The sequence below is a fragment of the Lampris incognitus genome, chromosome 11 (genome assembly GCF_029633865.1).
Source record: "Lampris incognitus isolate fLamInc1 chromosome 11, fLamInc1.hap2, whole genome shotgun sequence".
Taxonomy (NCBI): Eukaryota; Metazoa; Chordata; class Actinopteri; order Lampriformes; family Lampridae; genus Lampris; species Lampris incognitus.
The window spans coordinates 58670665-58692008 of NC_079221.1; the positions used below are offsets into that span (position 1 = coordinate 58670665).

Genomic DNA, 21344 nt, shown 5'->3' on the forward strand with positions numbered 1-21344 from the left:
CCACCTTCTATATATCTCTCAGCCTCTATCTATCTACCACCTTCTATCTATCTCTCAACCTCTATCTACCACCTTCTATCTATCTCTCAACCTCTATCTATCTACCACCTTCTATATATCTCTCAACTTCTATCTACCACCTTCTATATATCGCTCAACCTCTATCTATATACCACCTTCTATCTATCTCTCAACCTCTATCTACCACCTTCTATATATCGCTCAACCTCTATCTACCACCTTCTATCTATCTCTCAACCTCTATCTACCACCTTCTATCTATCAACTCTATCTATCTACCAACTTCTATCTATCTCTCAACCTCTATCTACCACCTTCTATCTATCTCTCAACCTCTATCTATCTACCACCTTCTATCTATCTCTCAACCTCTATCTATCTACCACCTTCTATCTATCTCTCAGCCTCTATCTATCTACCACCTTCTATCTATCTCTCAACCTCTATCTATCTACCACCTTCTATCTATCTCTCAACCTCTATCTATCTACCACCTTCTATCTATCTCTCAACCTCTATCTATCTACCACCTTCTATCTATCTCTCAACCTCTATCTACCACCTTCTATCTATCAACTCTATCTATCTACCAACTTCTATCTATCTCTCAACCTCTATCTACCACCTTCTATCTATCAACTCTATCTATCTACCAACTTCTATCTATCTCTCAACCTCTATCTACCACCTTCTATCTATCTCTCAACCTCTATCTATCTACCACCTTCTATCTATCTCTCAGCCTCTATCTATCTACTACCTTCTATCTATCTCTCAGCCTCTATCTATCTACCACCTTCTATATATCTCTCAACCTCTATCTATCTACCACCTTCTATCTATCTCTCAACCTCTATCTACCACCTTCTATCTATCTCTCAACCTCTATCTATCTACCACCTTCTATCTATCTCTCAACCTCTATCTACCACCTTCTATATATTGCTCAACCTCTATCTACCACCTTCTATCTATCTATCTACCACCTTCTATATATCTCTCAACCTCTATCTACCACCTTCTATCTATCTACCAACTTCTATCTATCTACCACCTTCTATCTATCTCTCAACCTCTATCTATCTACCACCTTCTATATATCTCTCAACCTCTATCTATCTACCACCTTCTATATATCTCTCAACCTCTATCTACCACATTCTATCTATCTCTCAACCTCTATCTATCTACCACCTTCTATATATCTCTCAACCTCTATCTACCAACTTCTATCTATCTCTCAACCTCTCGATCTACAGGACTTGAAATTATCACTCGCCAACCCACCAAATGCAGGTGAAACTCAATTGAGGCGGGTCGTGATGTACACAACAAGCTAAAATGTTGAGATCACATGAAATGTAACACCAAGTATACTGGCCCATGTTCATGAGGTCTGTTTAGAGAAGAGAAGAGAGACTTTATTTGTATTACAGCTACACACTAGAACACACACACATGCGGGGAGAGAGTGGTAGCTAAAGAAATGTTCCTTTTACATTTTCTATCCTGCTGTCCTTCCTCCAGGGGCAGCCAGGAGCAGTGGGCAACCCTTTCCTTCAGCACGCAGGGATCAAGTCCCTGATGTCATGGTCAGGGACAGGTCAGGAGAGTGTTCTGCATGTTTTTATTGGGGTTTTTGCTGATGTTGGAGGACTATGTGGGCATGGAGAGAACATGCAAACTCCACACAGAAAAGCCCCTTGTCAAGAGATAAGCCACCTGAGCATGGGGAGAACACGGGGAGTACACAGAGACAGCCACTGCACACCAACAGGCCTGGGGAGAACATGCAACTCCCAGCCCCAGGCAGGAATCAAACCCAGAACTTTCTTGCTGTGAGGCAGCAGTGCAAGCTCTGTGCCACTGTGCTAAGAAGCTCAATCTGGACAAGACAGAGCTGGTCTTCCTCCCGGGGAAAGGTTGCCTACACTGAGACCTGGCCATCACCATTGACAACACCGTGGTGATGCCAACTTGGACTGCAAGGAATCTGGGTGTGATCCCTGGACAACCAACTGTCGTTTGCTGCAAATGTTGCATCAGTTGCTCGCTCCTGCAGATTTCTCCTCTATAACATCAGGAGGATTCTCCCAGCTGGACTATGGCAACTCCCTCCTTGCTGGCGCCCCGGCGTGGCCATCAGACCTCTGGAGCTTGTTCAGAAAGCTGCAGCTCGTCTGGTGTTCAACCTCCCTAAGTTCTCCCTCACACCTCCCCTTCTCACGTCCCTACACTGGCTCCCAGTAGCTGCTCGCATCCAGTTTAAGACTCTGGTGCTAGCCTACAGGGCAGTGAAAGGAACAGCTCCTTCCTATCTCCAGGCCATGGTCAAGCCCTACACCCCCGCCCCACCACTTTGCTCTGCTGCCTCGGGACGCCTGGTTGCCCCGTCGCTCAATGAACTCCCCACTGATGTCAGGACAGCAGAGTCGCTGCCCATCTTTCAGCGCAGGTTGAAAACCCACCTCTTCAAGAACTACTACCCTGCTACTTGTTCTTAGCACTTATTGTATTCACTCATCTAAAAAAAAAGAAGAAATCTCTTTCTTTCGCTTTTACTTTAGCACTGGCTTTGCTCTTAGATGCTTGTTTGGATGCACTTATGACCTCTGATGACTAGTAGTTCTCCTGATCTCCTACGTTAAATGATGGACATATTGTAAGTTGCTTTGGATAAAAGCGTCGGCTACATGACCGTAATGTAATGTCATGTAAAGTGGTACCAGACACACAGCACAAGAAGTCCCAAATCCCAAACAATACTGAAAAGGTGGGATACTGTACAAATAAGGACGGGTTTTGCAGGTTTTTTTCTTTTTTTAAAATTTCAGTTGTAAGAATGCATACAACAGACAAACAAGAAAAGACTTCATTATACCCTTAACAGTTCAAGTTTGCTTTATTGTCATATACATGTAAAAAGCACCATGTACCTTCAGATGCAGTGAAATTCATGTGCTCTGGCTCTCTCAGCCCTTAAATCCATATACAAGGAAATGATAAATAAGAACAAAAACAGTAACTAAGAAATCAGAAATCCCACAAAATAATAAATCACTGAGGTTATGTGTGGTGCCTACTGCTCATTATTCTGACCGCCTGGGGGTAAAACCTGTCTGAGGCGACTGGTCCTGAGGGAAGGAGTGAGAAGACCACGTGCTGGGTGGCTGGTGCCCTCCATGATGCTTAGGGATCCTGCAATGGGTGGTATAAATGTCCTGGAGTGGTGGCAGTGCTGTTTGTATGATTTCTGAAGTCGCTTTTACTGTCCTGACCTCTCTTGTCTGTGGTCCTGTTCAGTCAGGTTGCCAAATGACACCAGTGTGCCTCCAGTCAGGATGCTGTCTATGATAGTCTGGTAGAAACTGGCCAGGGTTTCAGAAAGTATAGCTATATATAGATAGACAGACAGACAGATAGCTAGAGAGAGAGAGATAGAGATAGATAGATAGATAGATAGATAGATAGATAGATAGATAGATAGATAGATAGATAGATAGATAGATAGATAGATAGATAGATAGATAGATAGATAGATAGATAGATAGATAGATTGATTGATTGATTGATTGATTATTTTATTGGCTACACGACCAAGGCCGGTGGAATTTGTTTTTGGTACACTTTAAACTCTGCAGCACAATACATCCATGGACAACAACAGACACTCCACATATTATCATGAACAATATAGTTACACAATAACAGAAACAAACACATCACGCACAACAGTTAGGTGAATGGTGGTGTACATGTCAGTGGTGTGTGAGGAGGGACTGTAGGGAGGAATTCAGAGTCCTGATAGCCTGAGGGGGAAACTTTGTGAAGTGTTTAGTCTTAGTGGACAGTGACCTACAGCACCTCCCTGAGGGAAGGAGCTGGAAGAAGTGATGAGCAGGATGTGAGGGGTCAGAGGTCATCTTCTTTGCTGGCTTTACAGTCCAGTGAGTATGTAGAGATTCAACTGAGGGGAGTGGGTTTAGTTTAGTTTAGTTTCAACGTTTATTTGGGAAGGACAATGTACATTAGTCAACATTCAAAACAAATGTCAATGTACCCGGGTCAGCTAAGAGGCTAGTTTCCATCGGCAGTCCCTTTGCCTGAAGTTAGACATCCTAGGATAATAAAATAGCACAAAAAAAAACAAAAAACATACAACATAGTTAATACACAATACAAGAACAACAACAGCAAACAACAAACAAGAAAATATATACAGAATATACAAATAATGTCGAAAAATACAATAAAGACAATATAAAGACAATATGTATAAAAAAGCAGACATACAACACAGCTAATGTACAATACAGTTAAACAGCCTGTTAAAGGTGTGTGCGAATAGCATCAGTGTTGCCATTGTTGGTTCTTAATATGCCATTTCTTGACATGACACTTAAATGAAGAATAGGATGGGGACTCTCTAACTGGTTGTGGTACTGAGTTCCACCGATGTGATGCTCTAAAGGAGGAGACGGCCTGACTACATGCCGTTCTCCTGAGTGGGATTGTGCAGTCCCCTCTAGCTTCACCGCTAGTAGCTCTGTTTGTGGTAGATTTGAAGATGATGAAGCTGGACAGAGGAGGAGGAGCTATACCATGACGAGGAGGAACTAAACCATGCAGGATCTTATAAACTAGGCAGACATTTTTGTATTTGATGAGGTTTTCCCAACTAAGTAGATTATACTTTTTAGAATATGGCAATGATGAAAAGTGAATGGCGTCTTGTCTAAGGCTTCAAGTGCTTGTTTGTGTAATGATTCCAGTGGTTTTAATGCTGGAGAGTGTGTGTTATACCAGCTTATCAGACAATAGGTGGTGTAGGAAACAACCATTGAGTGGAAGTACATCTTTGCTGCCTCAGTTGATAGGAAGTCTCTGGTAAACGTGAAATTTGCCAAACTAAACTTTACTTAATTGTGAACCCATTTTATGTGGGTTTTGAAGCAGAGGTTTGAATCTATGTGGACTCCTAAGTATTTGTATTCTGAGAGAACTTGTAGAATATCTTGCTCTACATTTATGCCGTTGCCTTTTGAGAAAACATACAAACTGTTTTCAACACATTCAGTTGCAGACAACACTGGTTGAGCCAGGATGTGACCTTCAACATAACATTTGTTAACTTGATTGCTACCTCTTCTATAGTTTTACCATGAGAAAAATAACTGTACCATCAGCATACATTAACATGTCACATTTTCCATACACAGAAGGTAGATCATTAATGTACATGCTGAATAGGATTGGACACAGTGTAGAGCCCTGTGGGACACCAGTCACCCTCTGTGGCCTGTTCCACAGGAAGCTCTGAATCCAGTGGCATGTGGCTGGGTCAATGTTCATATCCAAGAGTATGGTACAGAGTTTGAGTGGGCTGATGGAGTTGAAGGTGGAACTAAAGTCTATGAACAGGATGCACGTGTAGGTGTTCGGTGATTCCAGGTTGTACAGGGCATAGTGGAGGGCTATACTAACTGCATCCTCAACAGACCGCTTGGCTTGATAGGCAAATTGATATGGGTCCATCATTGGGGAGGTGCACAATTTCAAGTGTGACAGAATGATGCACTCAAATGGCCACAGATGTTAGGGCAACTGGTCTGAAGTCACTGAGGCAGGTGATCTTTGAGGACTGATGGTAGAGAATTTGAATAACTGTGGGACTGTACATTGGATTAGAGAGGTGTTAAATATGGTGGAAAATATTGTGGCCAATTGTGCTGCACAGTGGCTCAGTAAAGCAGGACTGATGCTGTCTGGTCCTGCTGCTTTCCTAATGTTTAGCTTCTTGAATGTAGCTCTCACCTCATCCTCCTGGATGCAGAAGGGTGGCATTGGAGTGAAAATAGGAGGATGGCTGGTGGAATCAGTTTTTCAAACCTTGCATAAAACTCAATTTATTTGGGAGGTTATGATCATTATCTGGAGGGGAGCAGTGATGTTTTTTGTAATCTGTCATTTCCTTAAGATTTTTCCATATTGATCTGGAGTTACGGGAAGCAAATTGTTGATCCAGTTTTGTTGCGTAGCTGGACTTTGCTTTTCTTATTGCAGGACGCCACTTATACTTGGCTGCTCTGTTCTAATCCCTGTTTTCATTCTTGTATGCCCAGTTCTTGTCTTTGTGTAGGAGGCGTAATTCTTTAGAGAACCAGGGTTTTTCACTGCCATGCAATGTCCCTGTTTTGGTAGGGATGCACATTTCCTTGCAGAACTTGATGCACGATGTTGTCACTGTGTCAATGAGTTAATCAAGGGAGTCGCAAGCTGCACTAATTATATTCTAATTAGTGCATTGTATAGTCTCTGTTATGCCTTCTTAATGATACAGCTAGTGTTTAGAGACCAGGAGAGGGCGTCTGAGAGCTAAATGCCTAAAAATCTGAAGTTCTTCATAATTTCAGCAGGTACATCATAAACTGTAACTGCTGTCTGAACTGCTTTGGACTTCCTGAAATCAACCATTATCTCCTTTGTTTTATCAACATTTAGGGGGAGGTTACCATCATTGTTGTCGTCATTTATCAGTCTGATTACTGCAGTGTCATCTGCAAATTTCAGTATGCTGTTTGGATATTTGGCAACACAGTCATGTGTGAACAGACTGTAGAGTAAGGGACTAATGCAGCAACCCTGCAGTGCTCCTGTGTTGAGAACTATGGTAGAGCGCATGGTCTTTAACCAGGTCCATCAAAGTCCAGCTCCACCTGCTGTCTTTTCGTCAGTTTCACTGTCTACAAACCATATAACATAGCTGGTCTCACTACCATCTTGTAAACCTTCCTTTTAACTCTTGCTGGTACCCTTCTGTCACAAATCACTCCTGACACTCTTCTCCACCCACTCCGTATTTAAACTCACATGCCTTCACCACCTCTATTCCTTGCATCCTCACCATTCCACTGTCCTCCCTCTCATTCATGCATAGATATTCTGTCTTGCTCCTACTGACTTTCATTCCTCTTCTCTCCAGTGCATACCTCCACCTCTCCAGGCTCTCCTCAATCTGCACCCTACTCTCACTACAGATCACAATCTGCTTATCCACCTATAGCATTTTTTTTAAATTCACTGTGAACTATCTTAATCATTTAAGATTATTTATACATCTCTATTTATGAACATCCATCCATCCACCCATTATCTGAACTGCTTATCCTGCTCTCAGGGTCACGGGGATACTGGAGCCTATCCCAGCAGTCATTGGGTGGCAGGTGGGGAGGCACCCTGGACAGGCTGCCAGGCCATCACAGGCCTGACACACACTGCTTGCTTGCTTGCTGGTTGTCCATCGTGTCCGATGATGACCATCTTCTCCTATTTGTGAGTCCTTTGGTGGCTGAATAATCTGATCCTGAATGTACAGTTGCGGTTGAAGACCGGGCATGTAAAAGTGGTGCTGGAGGGGTCAGGGGTAGCTTTGCGAGTATGACTCTGCGCACGCTTTGCTACACGATGTTGTGTGCACTGGTTTTCCATATACTTCACTCCCTCTGAGACGTGAGAGCGCCAGGTGGTGTGGCAGGAAGCAAGTTCCTCCAAAGAAGAGGGGTTGATCTGGCATCTTTTCAGTGTGGTCTTTTTGGTCTTTGAACCGCTTCTTCTGCCCACCAGCAGTGCATTGACCAAGGCATAGTTGGCCGTAGAGGACTTTACGTGGGAGTTGTTGGCTGGGCATGCAAATAACATGCACAAGCCACCTGAGTTGATGGTGGTTTAGGGTAGACTCCACGCTGTCGCTGCCTGCCTGCTCCAACACCTCTGTGTGCGACATTCTGTCCTCCCAAGTAATGCCGAGGATCCTCTGGAGACATCTCAAATGGAAGGCCTCCAAGCTTCTGACATGGTGGCTGTAGATGGTCCATGCCTTACATCAATAGGGTAGTAGATGCACACTGCTCTGTAAACAAGCACCTTGGTGTGGAGACTGAGGTTGCTGTTCTGTGAAACCTTTCTCCTTAGACGACCAAAAGATGTTGAGGCTTGTTTGAGGCGGTGCTGAATCTCATTGTCCATTGTGCAGGTGTCACATAGCATGCTTCCCAGATATTTGAAAGCAGGAATAGTGGCCAGTTGTTGCCCTTCTGCTGTGAAGGTTGTGGGTGGCTTGGGAGGCCAGCAGTCAACTGACAGATTACCTCTCTCTTTTGGGTGTTGATGATCAGTCCCATTCTCCTGTATGCAGTTACAACTGCCGACAGAGTGTTTGGTAGGGCTTCTGTTGTGGAGGCTACCAGGGCACAATCGTCAGCATATTGTAGCTCAATGATGTTCTCAGAGGTCAACTTAGTGGTTGCCTGAAACCTCCTGATGTTGAATAGGTTTCCGTCGAGCCTGAAGTCAATGGTAACTCCAGCCTGCTTCTCCAACCTCCTTCGTAACAGTGTCGTAACAGAGACTAAGAAGATATTGAACAGCACTGGTGCTAGCACACAGCCTTGTCTGACTCCAGTCTGCACACCAAAGGACTCAGAACTGTGGTTCCCCACTACCACTCGGGCCATCATTCCTGAGTGAAACTGTCCAAAGTTGGTGAGAAACTTGGGTGGACATCCAAATTTCTTCAGGACTTGCCACGGCAGGGCCCAGTTAACTGTATAAAATGCCTTTGAGAGGTCTATGAATGCTGTATATAAATCCTTGTGCTGTTCTCGGCATTTCTCCTGGAGTTGGCGTTTGACAAAGATCATGTCAACAGTCCCTCTATCCTTTCGGAAGCCGCATTGTGACTCTGGTATGACCTGTTCGGCTATTGCGAGTGTTAGTCTGCAGCGCATGATCTTGGCTAGAACCTTTCCGGCAACGGCCAGTAGTGAAATACCCCTACTGTTGGAGCAGATGGATTTGTCTCCTTTGTTTTTATAAATGGTCACAATGTTGGCATCTTTCCACTGTTGAGGGACACACTCACGACTCCACACCTCAAGGATGTAGCAATACAGTGTCCTCGTACAGAGGTAGCCTACTTCCTTGAGGATTTCAGCTGGTATATTATCAGGTCCAGGGGTTTTGTTGTTTTTCAGGGTCTTGACTGCATGTAGGATTTCTTTGAAAGGTCTAGGTCTTGCAAGGTAGGCTGTTCAGGGACCTCTGCCTGTACAGTTGGGTCCACTGGGGTGGGCTGGTTGAGCAGGGTGTTAAAATGCTTGGCCCACCACTCCACTAACAGGGCCTGATCTTTGATGAGAGTTGTTCCATCAGCAGACCTAACAGGTGTCGGGGAGCAGTTTCTGGGGCCATAGATGGTCTTAACTGCGTCATAGAAACCATACATGTCGTTCCTGTCTGCATGAGCCTGGATTTCGTTGGCTTTCAAAATCCACCACTCATTTTGCAGATTCTGTAGAGTTGCTTGGGCCTCAGAGCGGAGGTCTTGCCATGTTTTCTTGGGAGTTTGGGATAGTGGGTTGCTGAGGGCGGCTTTGTGTGCCTTATGCATGTTGTCCAGGAGGGCGGAGATCATTCCGGCATTGTCATCAAACCAGTCTTGATGTTTCTTGGTTTTGAAGCCAATGGATTAGGCTGCATTGTCAAAGAGAGTGGTTTCAGAGAGGGTTCAGAGAGTGTGGCAATATCAATACAGAATATCCTCAGCTCTCGGACGATGATGGCAATATGCCATTCAGGTCGATTGCTGGATAGATTGTCCATGAGAATTTGTATATTCCAGGCTTCAAAATATATGAGTTTCTCTTTCTGACCACATGGTGGTGATCCCTCTGAATGCGGTGGTCCAGTCTGGAGGTATGAGGCTGACTATGTTTAGGGTACCTTTCCTGGCCCCCTCCCCAACTGGTTTGAGTGGAGCAGATCCTAACTAGGGTTGCTGAGTCATGGGTGCAGTAGCCAAGAAGCCCCTCTGCCTTAGTCCCAGGGTTTAGCGACTGATCATACACCCACTGCCTGTGTGCAAAGTTGTGGCTAGGGGCTACCAGACTTCACTGTCCTTCCCCATCATCTCTTCCTGGTCACCACAGCGTTTTGAACCAGGATTTTTATGGGTTGATTCCCTTGCGCGAGGACGCATGCACGTGACAGCTTTTTACATGGAGAAGCTGATGCGCCTGCAGCCACCTCATGGTCCTTGGCAGAGGTTGACCAGAGTCCACTGGCATGGCAAACCAAGACGATTTGGGGACCACCCTCTGTTGCAGCATTTATCCCCCTTCATTGTCGTTGTGACCTGGAGACATCTTTTGCGAGTTCCGCCACTGAGGTCTTTGTTGGATCGCGCTTTGTCTGGAACCTCCTCCTTGACCCATCGGCCTTGGGTGACCCTACCGGGAGCTACGCTCCGGATGGCATAGCTGTTGTTATCATTGGTACATGCAAGCTTCTCCACTATAGCAAGGTGGCGATCCAGGAGAAGAGACCTCCTCTATTCAGGATGTCACAGACTTCCTCATGATTTTTTTACTTCAGAGGCTGGTATCTCTTTGTTTCCATGTTGGTGCTGTCATGGTGAGATCAGCAGGCGAGACAGAGCCGTCCTCAGCTGGTCTCTTATTAGTCCTTTCATAATTTAACCAGCTATGTGGGGGTTAACTTCTTTGGTCCTGTCTGATGTGTGTCTTGAGGTAGTTAGCGGGGTCTGAACAGATTATTGCAACACAACTCCACAGCCAGGAAGTGCTCTGTGAAAAAGGTCAAAGGTTAATCTGACGAAACCAGTGTCCTCAGTTTGACCAGGAGTGATAGTTCTGGATGTACTGGGTTATAATATACATGCTATGCGAACGATTGTAACATTTCTGACTTGTGTGCATACACCTCATTTTCAACAGTAACCAGGACAATGGGCTGATGATTAGCTGCAGTTCTATTCTATTCTATTCTATTCTATTCTATTCTATTCAGAACAGAACAGAACATGTCTGGGTTGTTTGGCAAAGTAAACTAATAGGCTAGTTATAAACTATGTAGGGTAGTAATATACCCCTGAAGGCTAGTAGGTTTTTCATTCGTATAGAGAGCAGGTATGATACAGATGGTAGGCTCACACACACACACACACACACACACACACACACACACACACACACACACACACACGCACACACACAGACTCAAAGCTGCATAACAGTGACATCACAGCCGACCAACATCAACAGCTCTTAGTCAGAGAAACACAACACTAAGATTAATCACCAAGGAAACACCATCATGACACCATAGCAACATCAGGGCAACATCTTAGTAACCTACCGCACATCCAGGCTGGGCCATGATATGATGGACATCTGATCTCTCTATCCCCCCCACCCAGCACACCCCCACCCCCTGTTATATCCTCTCTTTCTCTCCTGGTTTTCAGAGTGTAGACAAATGGAATGAGATCATCTCCTGTGAGACCCATAGTGTGTTTGTCTTCCCTTCTCATCCATCTATCTAGCCATCTAGCCATCCATATCTCTAATGCTGAACCCAAAGCTTGGTAGTGTAGGAGTTATAGAGAGAGAGAGAGAGGGGTATAGAGAGAGACAGAGAGAGAGAGAGAGAGATAGCGAGAACATTATAGAGAGAGAGAGAGGTATAGCGAGAGAGAGGAAGCAAGAGAGGTATAGAGAGAGGTATAGTGAGAGGTAGAGGAGGTATAGAGAGAGGTATAGAGAGGGAGGTATAGAGAGGTATAGTGAGAGAGGTAAAGAGACGTATAGAGAGGGAGGTATAGAGAGAGGTATAGAGAGGTATAGTGAGAGAGGTATAGAGAGGGAGGTATAGAGAGGTATAGTGAGAGAGGTAAAGAGAGGTATAGAGAGGGAGGTATAGAGAGAGGTATAGTGAGAGAGGTAAAGAGAGGTATAGAGAGGGAGGTATAGAGAGAGGTATAGTGAGAGAGGTATAGAGAGGGAGGTATAGAGAGGTATAGTGAGAGAGGTAACGGGAGAGGTATAGAGAGGTATAATGAGAGAGGTATATAGAGAGAGAAGTAGTGAGAGAGGTATAGAGAGAGGTAGAGGAGATATACACTCACCGGCCACTTTATTAGGCACACCTGTCCAACTGCTCGTTAACGCAAATTTCTAATCAGACAATCACATGGCAGCAACTCAATGCATTTAGGCATGCAGACATGGTCAAGACGATCTGCTGCAGTTCAAACCGAGCATCAGAATGGGGAAGAAAGGTGATTTAAGTGACTTTGAACGTGGCATGGTTGTTGGTGCCAGACGGGCTGGTCTGAGTATTTCAGAAACTGCTGATCTACTGGGATTTTCACGCACAACCATCTCTAGGGTTTACAGAGAATGGTCCGGAAAAGAGAAAATATCCAGTGAGCGGCAGTTCTGTGGGCGAAAATACCTTGTTGATGCCAGAGGTCAGAGGAGGATGGCCAGACTGGTTCGAGCTGATAGAAAGGCAACAGTAACTCAAATAACCACTCATTACAACCGAGGTATGCAGAAGAGCATCTCTGAACGCACAACACGTCGAACCTTGAGGCAGATGGGCTACAGCAGCAGAAGACCACACCGGGTGCCACTCCTGTCAGCCAAGAACAGGAAACTGAGGCTACAATTCGCACAGGCTCACCAAAATTGGACAATAGAAGATTGGAAAAATGTTGCGTGGTCTGATGAGTCTCGATCTCTGCTGCGACATTCGGATGGTAGGGTCAGAATTTGGCGTCAACAACATGAAAGCATGGATCCATCCTGCCTTGTATCAACGCTTCAGGCTGGTGGTGGTGGTGTAATGGTGTGGGGGATATTTTCTTGGCGCACTTTGGACCCCTTAGTACCAATTGAGCATCGTGTCAACGCCACAGCCTACCTGAGTATTGTTGCTGACCATGTCCATCCCTTTATGACCACAGTGTTCCCATCTTCTGATGGCTACTTCCAGCAGGATAACGCGTCATGTCATAAAGCTCGAATCATCTCAGACTGGTTTCTTGAACATGACAATGAGTTCACTGTACTCAAATGGCCTCCACAGTCACCAGATCTCAATCCAATAGAGCACCTTTGGGATGTGGTGGACCGGGAGATTCGCATCATGGATGTGCAGCCGACAAATCTGCAGCAACTGCGTGATGTTATCATGTCAATATGGACCAAACTCTCTGAGGAATGTTTCCAGTACCTTGTTGAATCTATGCCACGAAGGATTAAGGCAGTTCTGAAGGCAAAAGGGGGTCCAACCAGGTACTAGCAAGGTGTACCTAATAAAGTAGCCAGTGAGTGTATATAGAGAGATATAGAGAGGGTGGTATAGTGAGAGAGGTATAGAGAGAGAGAGGTAGCAACAGGTATATATAGAGAGAGGTAGCAAGAGAGGTGTAGAGAGAGGTATAGAGAGGGAGAGGTAGCGAGAGAGAGGTATAGAGAGAGGTAGAGGAGGTATAGTGAGAGAGGTATAGAGAGGGAGGTATAGAGAGGTATAGTGAGAGAGGTATAGAGAGAGGTAGAAGAGGTATAGAGAGAGAGGTAGCGAGAGAGTAGTACAGAGAGTGGTAGAGAGAGGTATAGAGAGAGGTAGAGGAGGTATAGTGAGAGAGGTATAGAGAGGGAGGTATAGAGAGGTATAGTGAGAGAGGTAGAGGAGGTATAGAGAGGTATAGAGAGAGAGGTAGCGAGAGAGTAGTACAGAGAGTGGTAGAGGAGGTATAGAGAGAGAGGTAGAGAGAGAGAGGTAGTGAGAGAGAGAGGTACAGAGAGTGGTAGAGGAGGTATAGAGAGAGATAGGTATATATAGAGAGAGGTAGAGAGAGAGAGATAGCAAGAGAGAGGTATAGAGAGAGGTATAGAGAGAGAGGTAGCAAGAGAGAGGTATAGAGAGAGAGAGGTAGCAAGAGAGAGAGGTAGCAAGAGAGAGGTAGTGAGAGAGAGGTATATAGAGAGGTAGAGGGGGTATAGAGAGAGAAGTATAAATAGAGAGAGGTAGTGAGAGAGAGGTAGAGAGAGGTAGTGAGAGAGAGGTAGCGAGCAAGAGGTACAGAGAGTGGTAGAGGAGGTATAGAGAGAGAGAGGTAGAGAGAGAGAGGTAGCAAGAGAGAGGTAGAGAGAGAGAGAGGGAGAGAGAGAGAGAGGTAGTGAGAGAGAGGTAGCGAGAGAGAGGTAGAGAGAGCGAGAGGTACAGAGAGTGGTAGAGGAGGTATAGAGAGAGAGGGGTATAGAGAGAGGTAGCGAGAGAGGTAGTGAGAGGTATAGGGTGAGAGAGGTAGCGAGAGAGAGGTAGCGAGAGAGAGGTACAGAGAGTGGTAGAGGAGGTAGAGAGAGAGAGAGGTATATAGAGAGAGCAGTATAGAGAGAGAGGTAGAGAGAGGGGGGCAGTAGGAGGATGTGCAGGCCCCAGTAGGAGCTGCTCTGTTGGAGCTGGAAGGAGGCAGAGGGCTCAGGTGCAGAAAGGAGGAGGTCTCTGTTGGGAGGCTGGGGGAGACAGGAGGGTACAGCCACGGGGAGTCTGTCCCTGCACCAGTTAGCATTATCAAGTTATTGAATTCCGTTATTTGTCTGTCGGTCAGCCTAACTGGCATCCTAACAGGGTAAAAGACATACTGACCAACTTGTGACATCTCGCTTGACATTTTGGTCTTTGGAGCACTCAATTCTACCAAACTCATTCAGGGATTTCTCATCCTTTTTATCTTAACCAGTTCACTTCTGTTGTTTTCCAGTCTCAGCCAAACATCCAATAAGCTGTTAGTAGCTGCCAGGCTTCTTACCAAATCACACGCTACATATCCACGTCAGGATCATATTCCAGCCTCCCGACATCCACTGTCAGCTAGTTGTAGAGTTGATTTTAAGCTATTAATGAGAACTTGTAAAGCTTTGTGAGATCTGGCCTCCTTACATCTCAGATGTTTTAGTATACGAGCCTAAAGACAGCCTCAGAGCTGCAGGTGTAACACTGTGTCTATTTTAAGGTGCAAGTTAAAGGCTGGAGGTCTGTTTTAAGGTGCAGGTCAAAGAATGGAGGTCTGTTTTAAGGTGCAGGTTGAAGGCTGGAGGTCTGTGTTAAGGTGCAGGTTGAAGAATGGAGGTCTGTTTTAAGGTGCAGGTCAAAGAATGGAGGTCTGTTTTAAGGTGCAGGTTGAAGAATGGAGGGCTGTTTTAAGGTGCAGGTTGAAGAATGGAGGTCTGTTTTAAAGTGCAGGTTGAAGAATGGAGGTCTGTTTTAAGGTGCAGGTCAAAGAATGGAGGTCTGTTTTAAGGTGCAGTTTGAAGAATGGAGGGCTGTTTTAAGGTGCAGGTTGAAGAATGGAGGTCTGTTTTAAGGTGCAGGTTGAAGAATGGAGGTCTGTTTTAAGGTGCAAGTTGAAGGTTGGAAGTCTGTTTTAAGGTGCAGGTTGAAGGCTGGAGGTCTGTTTTAAGGTGCAGGTTGAAGAATGGAGGTCTGTTTTAAGGTGCAGGTTGAAGGTTGGAAGTCTGTTTTAAGGTGCAGGTTGAAGGCTGGAAGTCTGTTTTAAGGTGCAAGTTGAAGGTTGGAAGTCTGTTTTAAGGTGCAGGTTGAAGGCTGGAGGTCTGTTTTAAGGTGCAGGTTGAAGAATGGACGTCTGTTTTAAGGTGCAGGTTGAAGGTTGGAAGTCTGTTTTAAGGTGCAGGTTGAAGGCTGGAGGTCTGTTTTAAGGTGCAAGTTGAAGAATGGAGGACTGTTTTAAGGTGCAGGTTGAAGGTTGGAGGTCTGTTTTAAGGTGCAGGTTGAAGAATGGAGGTCTGTCTTAAGGTGCAGGTTGAAGAATGGAGGGCTGTTTTAAGGTGCAGGTTGAAGGTTGGAGGTCTGTTTTAAGGTGCAGGTTGAAGGTTGGAAGTCTGTTTTAAGGTGCAGGTTGAAGAATGGAGGTCTGTTTTAAGGTGCAGGTTGAAGAATGGAGGGCTGTTTTAAGGTGCAGGTTGGAGGTCTGTTTAAAGGTGCAGGTTGAAGGCTGGAGGTCTGTTTAAAGGTGCAGGTTGAAGGCTGGAGGTCTGTTTTAAGGTGCAGGTTGAAGAATGGAGGGCTGTTTTAAGGTGCAGGTTGAAAGTAGGAGGTCTGTTTTAAGGTGCAAGTTGAAGGTTGGAAGTCTGTTTTAAGGTGCAGGTTGAAGGCTGGAGGTCTGTTTTAAGGTGCAGGTTGAAGAATGGAGGTCTGTTTTAAGGTGCAGGTTGAAGGTTGGAAGTCTGTTTTAAGGTGCAGGTTGAAGGCTGGAAGTCTGTTTTAAGGTGCAAGTTGAAGGTTGGAAGTCTGTTTTAAGGTGCAGGTTGAAGGCTGGAGGTCTGTTTTAAGGTGCAGGTTGAAGAATGGACGTCTGTTTTAAGGTGCAGGTTGAAGGTTGGAAGTCTGTTTTAAGGTGCAGGTTGAAGGCTGGAGGTCTGTTTTAAGGTGCAAGTTGAAGAATGGAGGACTGTTTTAAGGTGCAGGTTGAAGGTTGGAGGTCTGTTTTAAGGTGCAGGTTGAAGAATGGAGGTCTGTCTTAAGGTGCAGGTTGAAGAATGGAGGGCTGTTTTAAGGTGCAGGTTGAAGGTTGGAGGTCTGTTTTAAGGTGCAGGTTGAAGGTTGGAAGTCTGTTTTAAGGTGCAGGTTGAAGAATGGAGGTCTGTTTTAAGGTGCAGGTTGAAGAATGGAGGGCTGTTTTAAGGTGCAGGTTGGAGGTCTGTTTAAAGGTGCAGGTTGAAGGCTGGAGGTCTGTTTAAAGGTGCAGGTTGAAGGCTGGAGGTCTGTTTTAAGGTGCAGGTTGAAGAATGGAGGGCTGTTTTAAGGTGCAGGTTGAAAGTAGGAGGTCTGTTTAAAGGTGCAGGTTGAAGAATGGAGGTCTGTTTTAAGGTGCAGGTTGAAGGTTGGAGATCTGTTTTAAGGTGCAGGTTGAAGACTTGAGATCTTTTTTAAGGTGCAGGTTGAAGACTTAAGGTCTATTTTAAGGTGCAGGTTGAAGGCTGGAGGTCTTTTTTAAGGTGCAGGTTGAAGGCTAGAGGTAACTGGTTGGTCTGCCGGAGGGCCTCAGAACAAACAAACTGTGTTCATTCATTCATTCATCTTCAGCCTCTTCTCCGGGGTCGGGTCGTGGTGGCAGCAAGCTAAGTCGGGTACTCCAGACCTCCCTCTCCCCAGCAATGCCCTCCAGCTCCCAGGGGGATCCCAAGGTATTCCCAGGCCAGATTGGACATGTAGTCCCTCCAGCGAATTCTGGATCTACCCCGGGGTCTCCTACCAGTTGGCCGTGCCCGGTAAACCTCCAAAGGAAGGCGCCCAGGAGGCATCCTAGTCAGATGCCCGAACCACCTCAACTGGCTCCTTTCGACGCAAAGGAGCAGCGGCTCTACTCCGAGCTCCCTGCGGATGTCCAAGCTGATGAGATGTCGGGGTTCATCCTTTCTCAAAAGACCCTTTGATGAACTGTCTTATACTCTTCTTCCTACTGTTTGGTTTTGTGAACACTGTAAGGCACTTTATGACATATGTTTAAAAGAAGGAATACACAAAAAAAGGCTAATTAGTGTGTGTGTGTGTGTGCGTGTGTGCGTGTGTTTTGTGTGTGTGTGTGTGTGTGTGTGTGTCATTAACAGCACGAGGTCATGGCCTTTAGGGAACAGATTATCATAATGAGCTAGATACCTGATGTGTGTGTGTGTGTGTGTGTGTGTGTGAGGGTGTGTGTGTGAGGGTGTGTGTGTTATTGATTGGTGTAAATGTGGTTTCTCAGTCTGTCTAATGATCATTGGGCTCTGAGCTCCATAAGGACCTTTGGATGTATCAAGGGGGGTTAGAAGAGGCAGCAGACAGACAGAACCTGAACAGATACAGACAGAGACAGTAAAGGACAGACAGGCTGACAGACTGACAGACATACAATGAGACAGACAGAGGAACAGACAGACAGACGGACTTGAAGTTCTGTTCACAGTTGCTTCTTTGCACTTGACATGGGAGGTTTAGCACTGGAGTGTCTCATGTTGCGTGTTGGGACATGCATGTTCAGGAGACGGAGAAGCCTCCACGTAGGAATGGGGGACAGGACTGTCTCTCTCACTGTCCCTGGCACCGAAGTCTGCATAACCAGCATTTTCAATTATGTTACCAAGCATCTCCCTTTTGAACGTGTGGACATGTGTACTGGTCTGTCTTTCTTCTGATAGTGGAGTGTTGAGAAATGTATCCTGATCTGTCTTTCTTCTGGTAGTGGAGTGTTGAGAAATGTATCCTGGTCTGTCTTTCTTCTGGTAGTGGAGTGTTGAGAAATGTATTGTGATCTGTCTTTCTTCTGGTAGTGGAGTGTTGAGAAATGTATCCTGGTCTGTCTTTCTTCTGGTAGTGGAGTGTTGAGAAATGTATCCTGATCTTTCTTTCTTCTAGTAGTGGAGTGTTGAGGAATGTATCCTGATCTGTCTTGCTTCTGGTAGTGGAGTGTTGAGAAATGTATCCTGATCTTTCTTTCTTCTAGTAGTGGAGTGTTGAGAAATGTATCCTGATCTGTCTTGCTTCTGGTAGTGGAGTGTGGAGAAATGTATCCTGATCTTTCTTTCTTCTGGTAGTGGAGTGTTGAGAAATGTATCCTGATCTTTCTTTCTTCTAGTAGTGGAGTGTTGAGAAATGTATCCTGATCTGTCTTGCTTCTGGTAGTGGAGTGTGGAGAAATGTATCCTGATCTTTCTTGCTTCTGGTAGTGGAGTGTTGAGAAATGTATCCTGATCTGTCTTTCTTCTGGTAGTGGAGTGTTGAGAAATGTATCCTGATCTGTCTTTCTTCTGGTAATGGAGTGTTGAGAAATGTATCCTGGTCTGTCTTTCTTCTGGTAGTGGAGTGTTGAGAAATGTATCCTGATCTGTCTTTCTTCTGGTAGTGGAGTGTTGAGAAATGTATCCTGATCTGTCTTTCTTCTGGTAGTGGAGTGTTGAGAAATTAATCCTGATCTGTCTTTCTTCTGGTAGTGGAGTGTTGAGAAATGTATCCTGATCTTTCTTTCTTCTAGTAGTGGAGTGTTGAGAAATGTATCCTGATCTGTCTTGCTTCTGGTAGTGGAGTGTTGAGAAATGTATCCTGATCTGTCTTTCTTCTGGTAGTGGAGTGTTGAGAAATGTATCCTGATCTGTCTTTCTTCTGGTAGTGGAGTGTTGAGAAATGTATCCTGATCTGTCTTTCTTCTGGTAGTGGAGTGTTGAGAAATTAATCCTGATCTGTCTTTCTTCTGGTAGTGGAGTGTTGAGAAATTACTCCTGATCTGTCTTTCTTCTGGTAGTGGAGTGTTGAGAAATGTATCCTGATCTTTCTTTCTTCTAGTAGTGGAGTGTTGAGAAATGTATCCTGATCTGTCTTTCTTCTGGTAGTGGAATGTTGAAAAATGTATGCTGATCTGTCTTGCGTCTGGTAGTGGAGTGTTGAGAAATGTATCCTGATCTGTCTTTCTTCTGGTAGTGGAGTGTTGAGAAATTAATCCTGATCTGTCTTTCTTCTGGTAGTGGAGTGTTGAGAAATTAATCCTGATCTGTCTTTCTTCTGGTAGTGGAGTGTTGAGAAATGTATCCTGATCTTTCTTTCTTCTGGTAGTGGAGTGTTGAGAAATTAATCCTGATCTGTCTTTCTTCTGGTAGTGGAGTGTTGAGAAATGTATCCCGATCTTTCTTTCTTCTGGTAGTGGAGTGTTGAGAAATGTATCCTGATCTGTCTTTCTTCTGGTAGTGGAGTGTTGAGAAATGTATCCTGGTCTGTCTTTCTTCTGGTAGTAGAGTGTTGAGAAATGTATGCTGATCTGTCTTTCTTCTGGTAGTGGAGTGCTGAGAAATGACAGATAAACTATAAATCACCTGGGAAACAAGTTGTGAATGAAGACTTCCTCATGGTTAGAAGAACCTTTCTCTTTTATTTGACTCTGTTCATGTGTGTGTGTGTGTGTGTGTGTGTGTGTGTGTGTGTGTGTGTGTGTGTGTGTGTGTGTGTGTTAGTGTAGGTTTCAACAGTCGTCCCAGATATCTGAAGGTGTTTATCAACCCTGCTAGCCACAAAAAAGAAGCGGTCTACATCTACAGAGAAGAAGTAGCTCCACTCTTCAGCATGGCCGACATCCAGACGGACATCACCGGTTAGTCTCTGTCTTCCTGTCCATGATACATGTGTCTATACAGTTAGTCTCTGTCTTCCTGTCCATGATACATGTGTCTATACAGTTAGTCTCTGTCTTCCTGTCCATGATACACGTGTCTATGTAGTTAGTCTGTCTTCCTGTCCATGATACATGTGTCTATACAGTTAGTCTGTCTTCCTGTCCATGATACATGTGTCTATACAGTTAGTCTGTCTTCCTGTCCATGATACATGTGTCTATGCAGTTAGTCTGTCTTCCTGTCCATGATACATGTGTCTATACAGTTAGTCTGTCTTCCTGTCCATGATACATGTGTCTATACAGTTAGTCTGTCTTCCTGTCCATGATACATGTGTCTATGCAGTTAGTCTGTCTTCCTGTCCATGATACATGTATCTATACAGTTAGTCTCTGTCCTCCTGTCCATGATACATGTATCTATACAGTTAGTCTGTCTTCCTGTCCATGATACATGTGTCTATACAGTTAGTCTGTCTTCCTGTCCATGATACATGTGTCTATACAGTTAGTCTGTCTTCCTGTCCATGATACATGTGTCTATACAGTTAGTCTGTCTTCCTGTCCATGATACATGTGTCTATACAGTTAGTCTGTCTTCCTGTCCATGATACATGTGTCTATGCAGTTAGTCTGTCTTCCTGTCCATGAGACATGTGTCTATACAGTTAGTCTGTCTTCCTGTCCATGATACATGTGTCTATGCAGTTAGTCTGTCTTCCTGTCCATGATACATGTGTCTATGCAGTTAGTCTGTCTTCCTGTCCATGATACATGTGTCTATAGTTAGTCTCTGTCTTCCTGTCCACGATACATGTGTCTATACAGTTAGTCTGTCTTCCTGTCCATGATAAATGTGTCTATAGTTAGTCTCTGTCTTCCTGTCCATTATACATGTGTCTATACAGTTAGTCTTTGTCTTCCTGTCCATGATACATGTGTCTATACAGTTAGTGTGTCTTCCTGTCCATGATACATGTGTCTATAGTTAGTCTCTGTCTTCCTGCCCACGATACATGTGTCTATACAGTTAGTCTGTCTTCCTGTCCATGATACATGTGTCTATACAGTTAGTCTGTCTTCCTGTCCAGGATACATGTGTCTATACTGTTAGTCTGTCTTCCTGTCCATGATACATGTGTCTATAGTTAGTCTCTGTCTTCCTGTCCACGATACATGTGTCTATACAGTTAGTCTGTCTTCCTGTCCATGATACATGTTTCTATACAGTTAGTCTGTCTTCCTGTCCATGATACATGTGTCTATAGTTAGTCTGTCTTCCTGTCCACGATACATG

At 44.8% G+C, this 21344-nt stretch overlaps 1 protein-coding gene across 1 annotated transcript in view; it reads left to right on the plus strand.

The window, feature by feature from the left end:
- Positions 1 to 21344, plus strand: part of cerkl (ceramide kinase-like) — a 204980-nt gene that overhangs the window by 87387 nt on the left and 96249 nt on the right. Inside the window, exon 9 of the mRNA XM_056288976.1 lies at positions 19895 to 20026. Coding sequence (XP_056144951.1) covers positions 19895 to 20026 — 132 coding nt within the window. The remainder of the gene's footprint in view (positions 1 to 19894; positions 20027 to 21344) is intronic.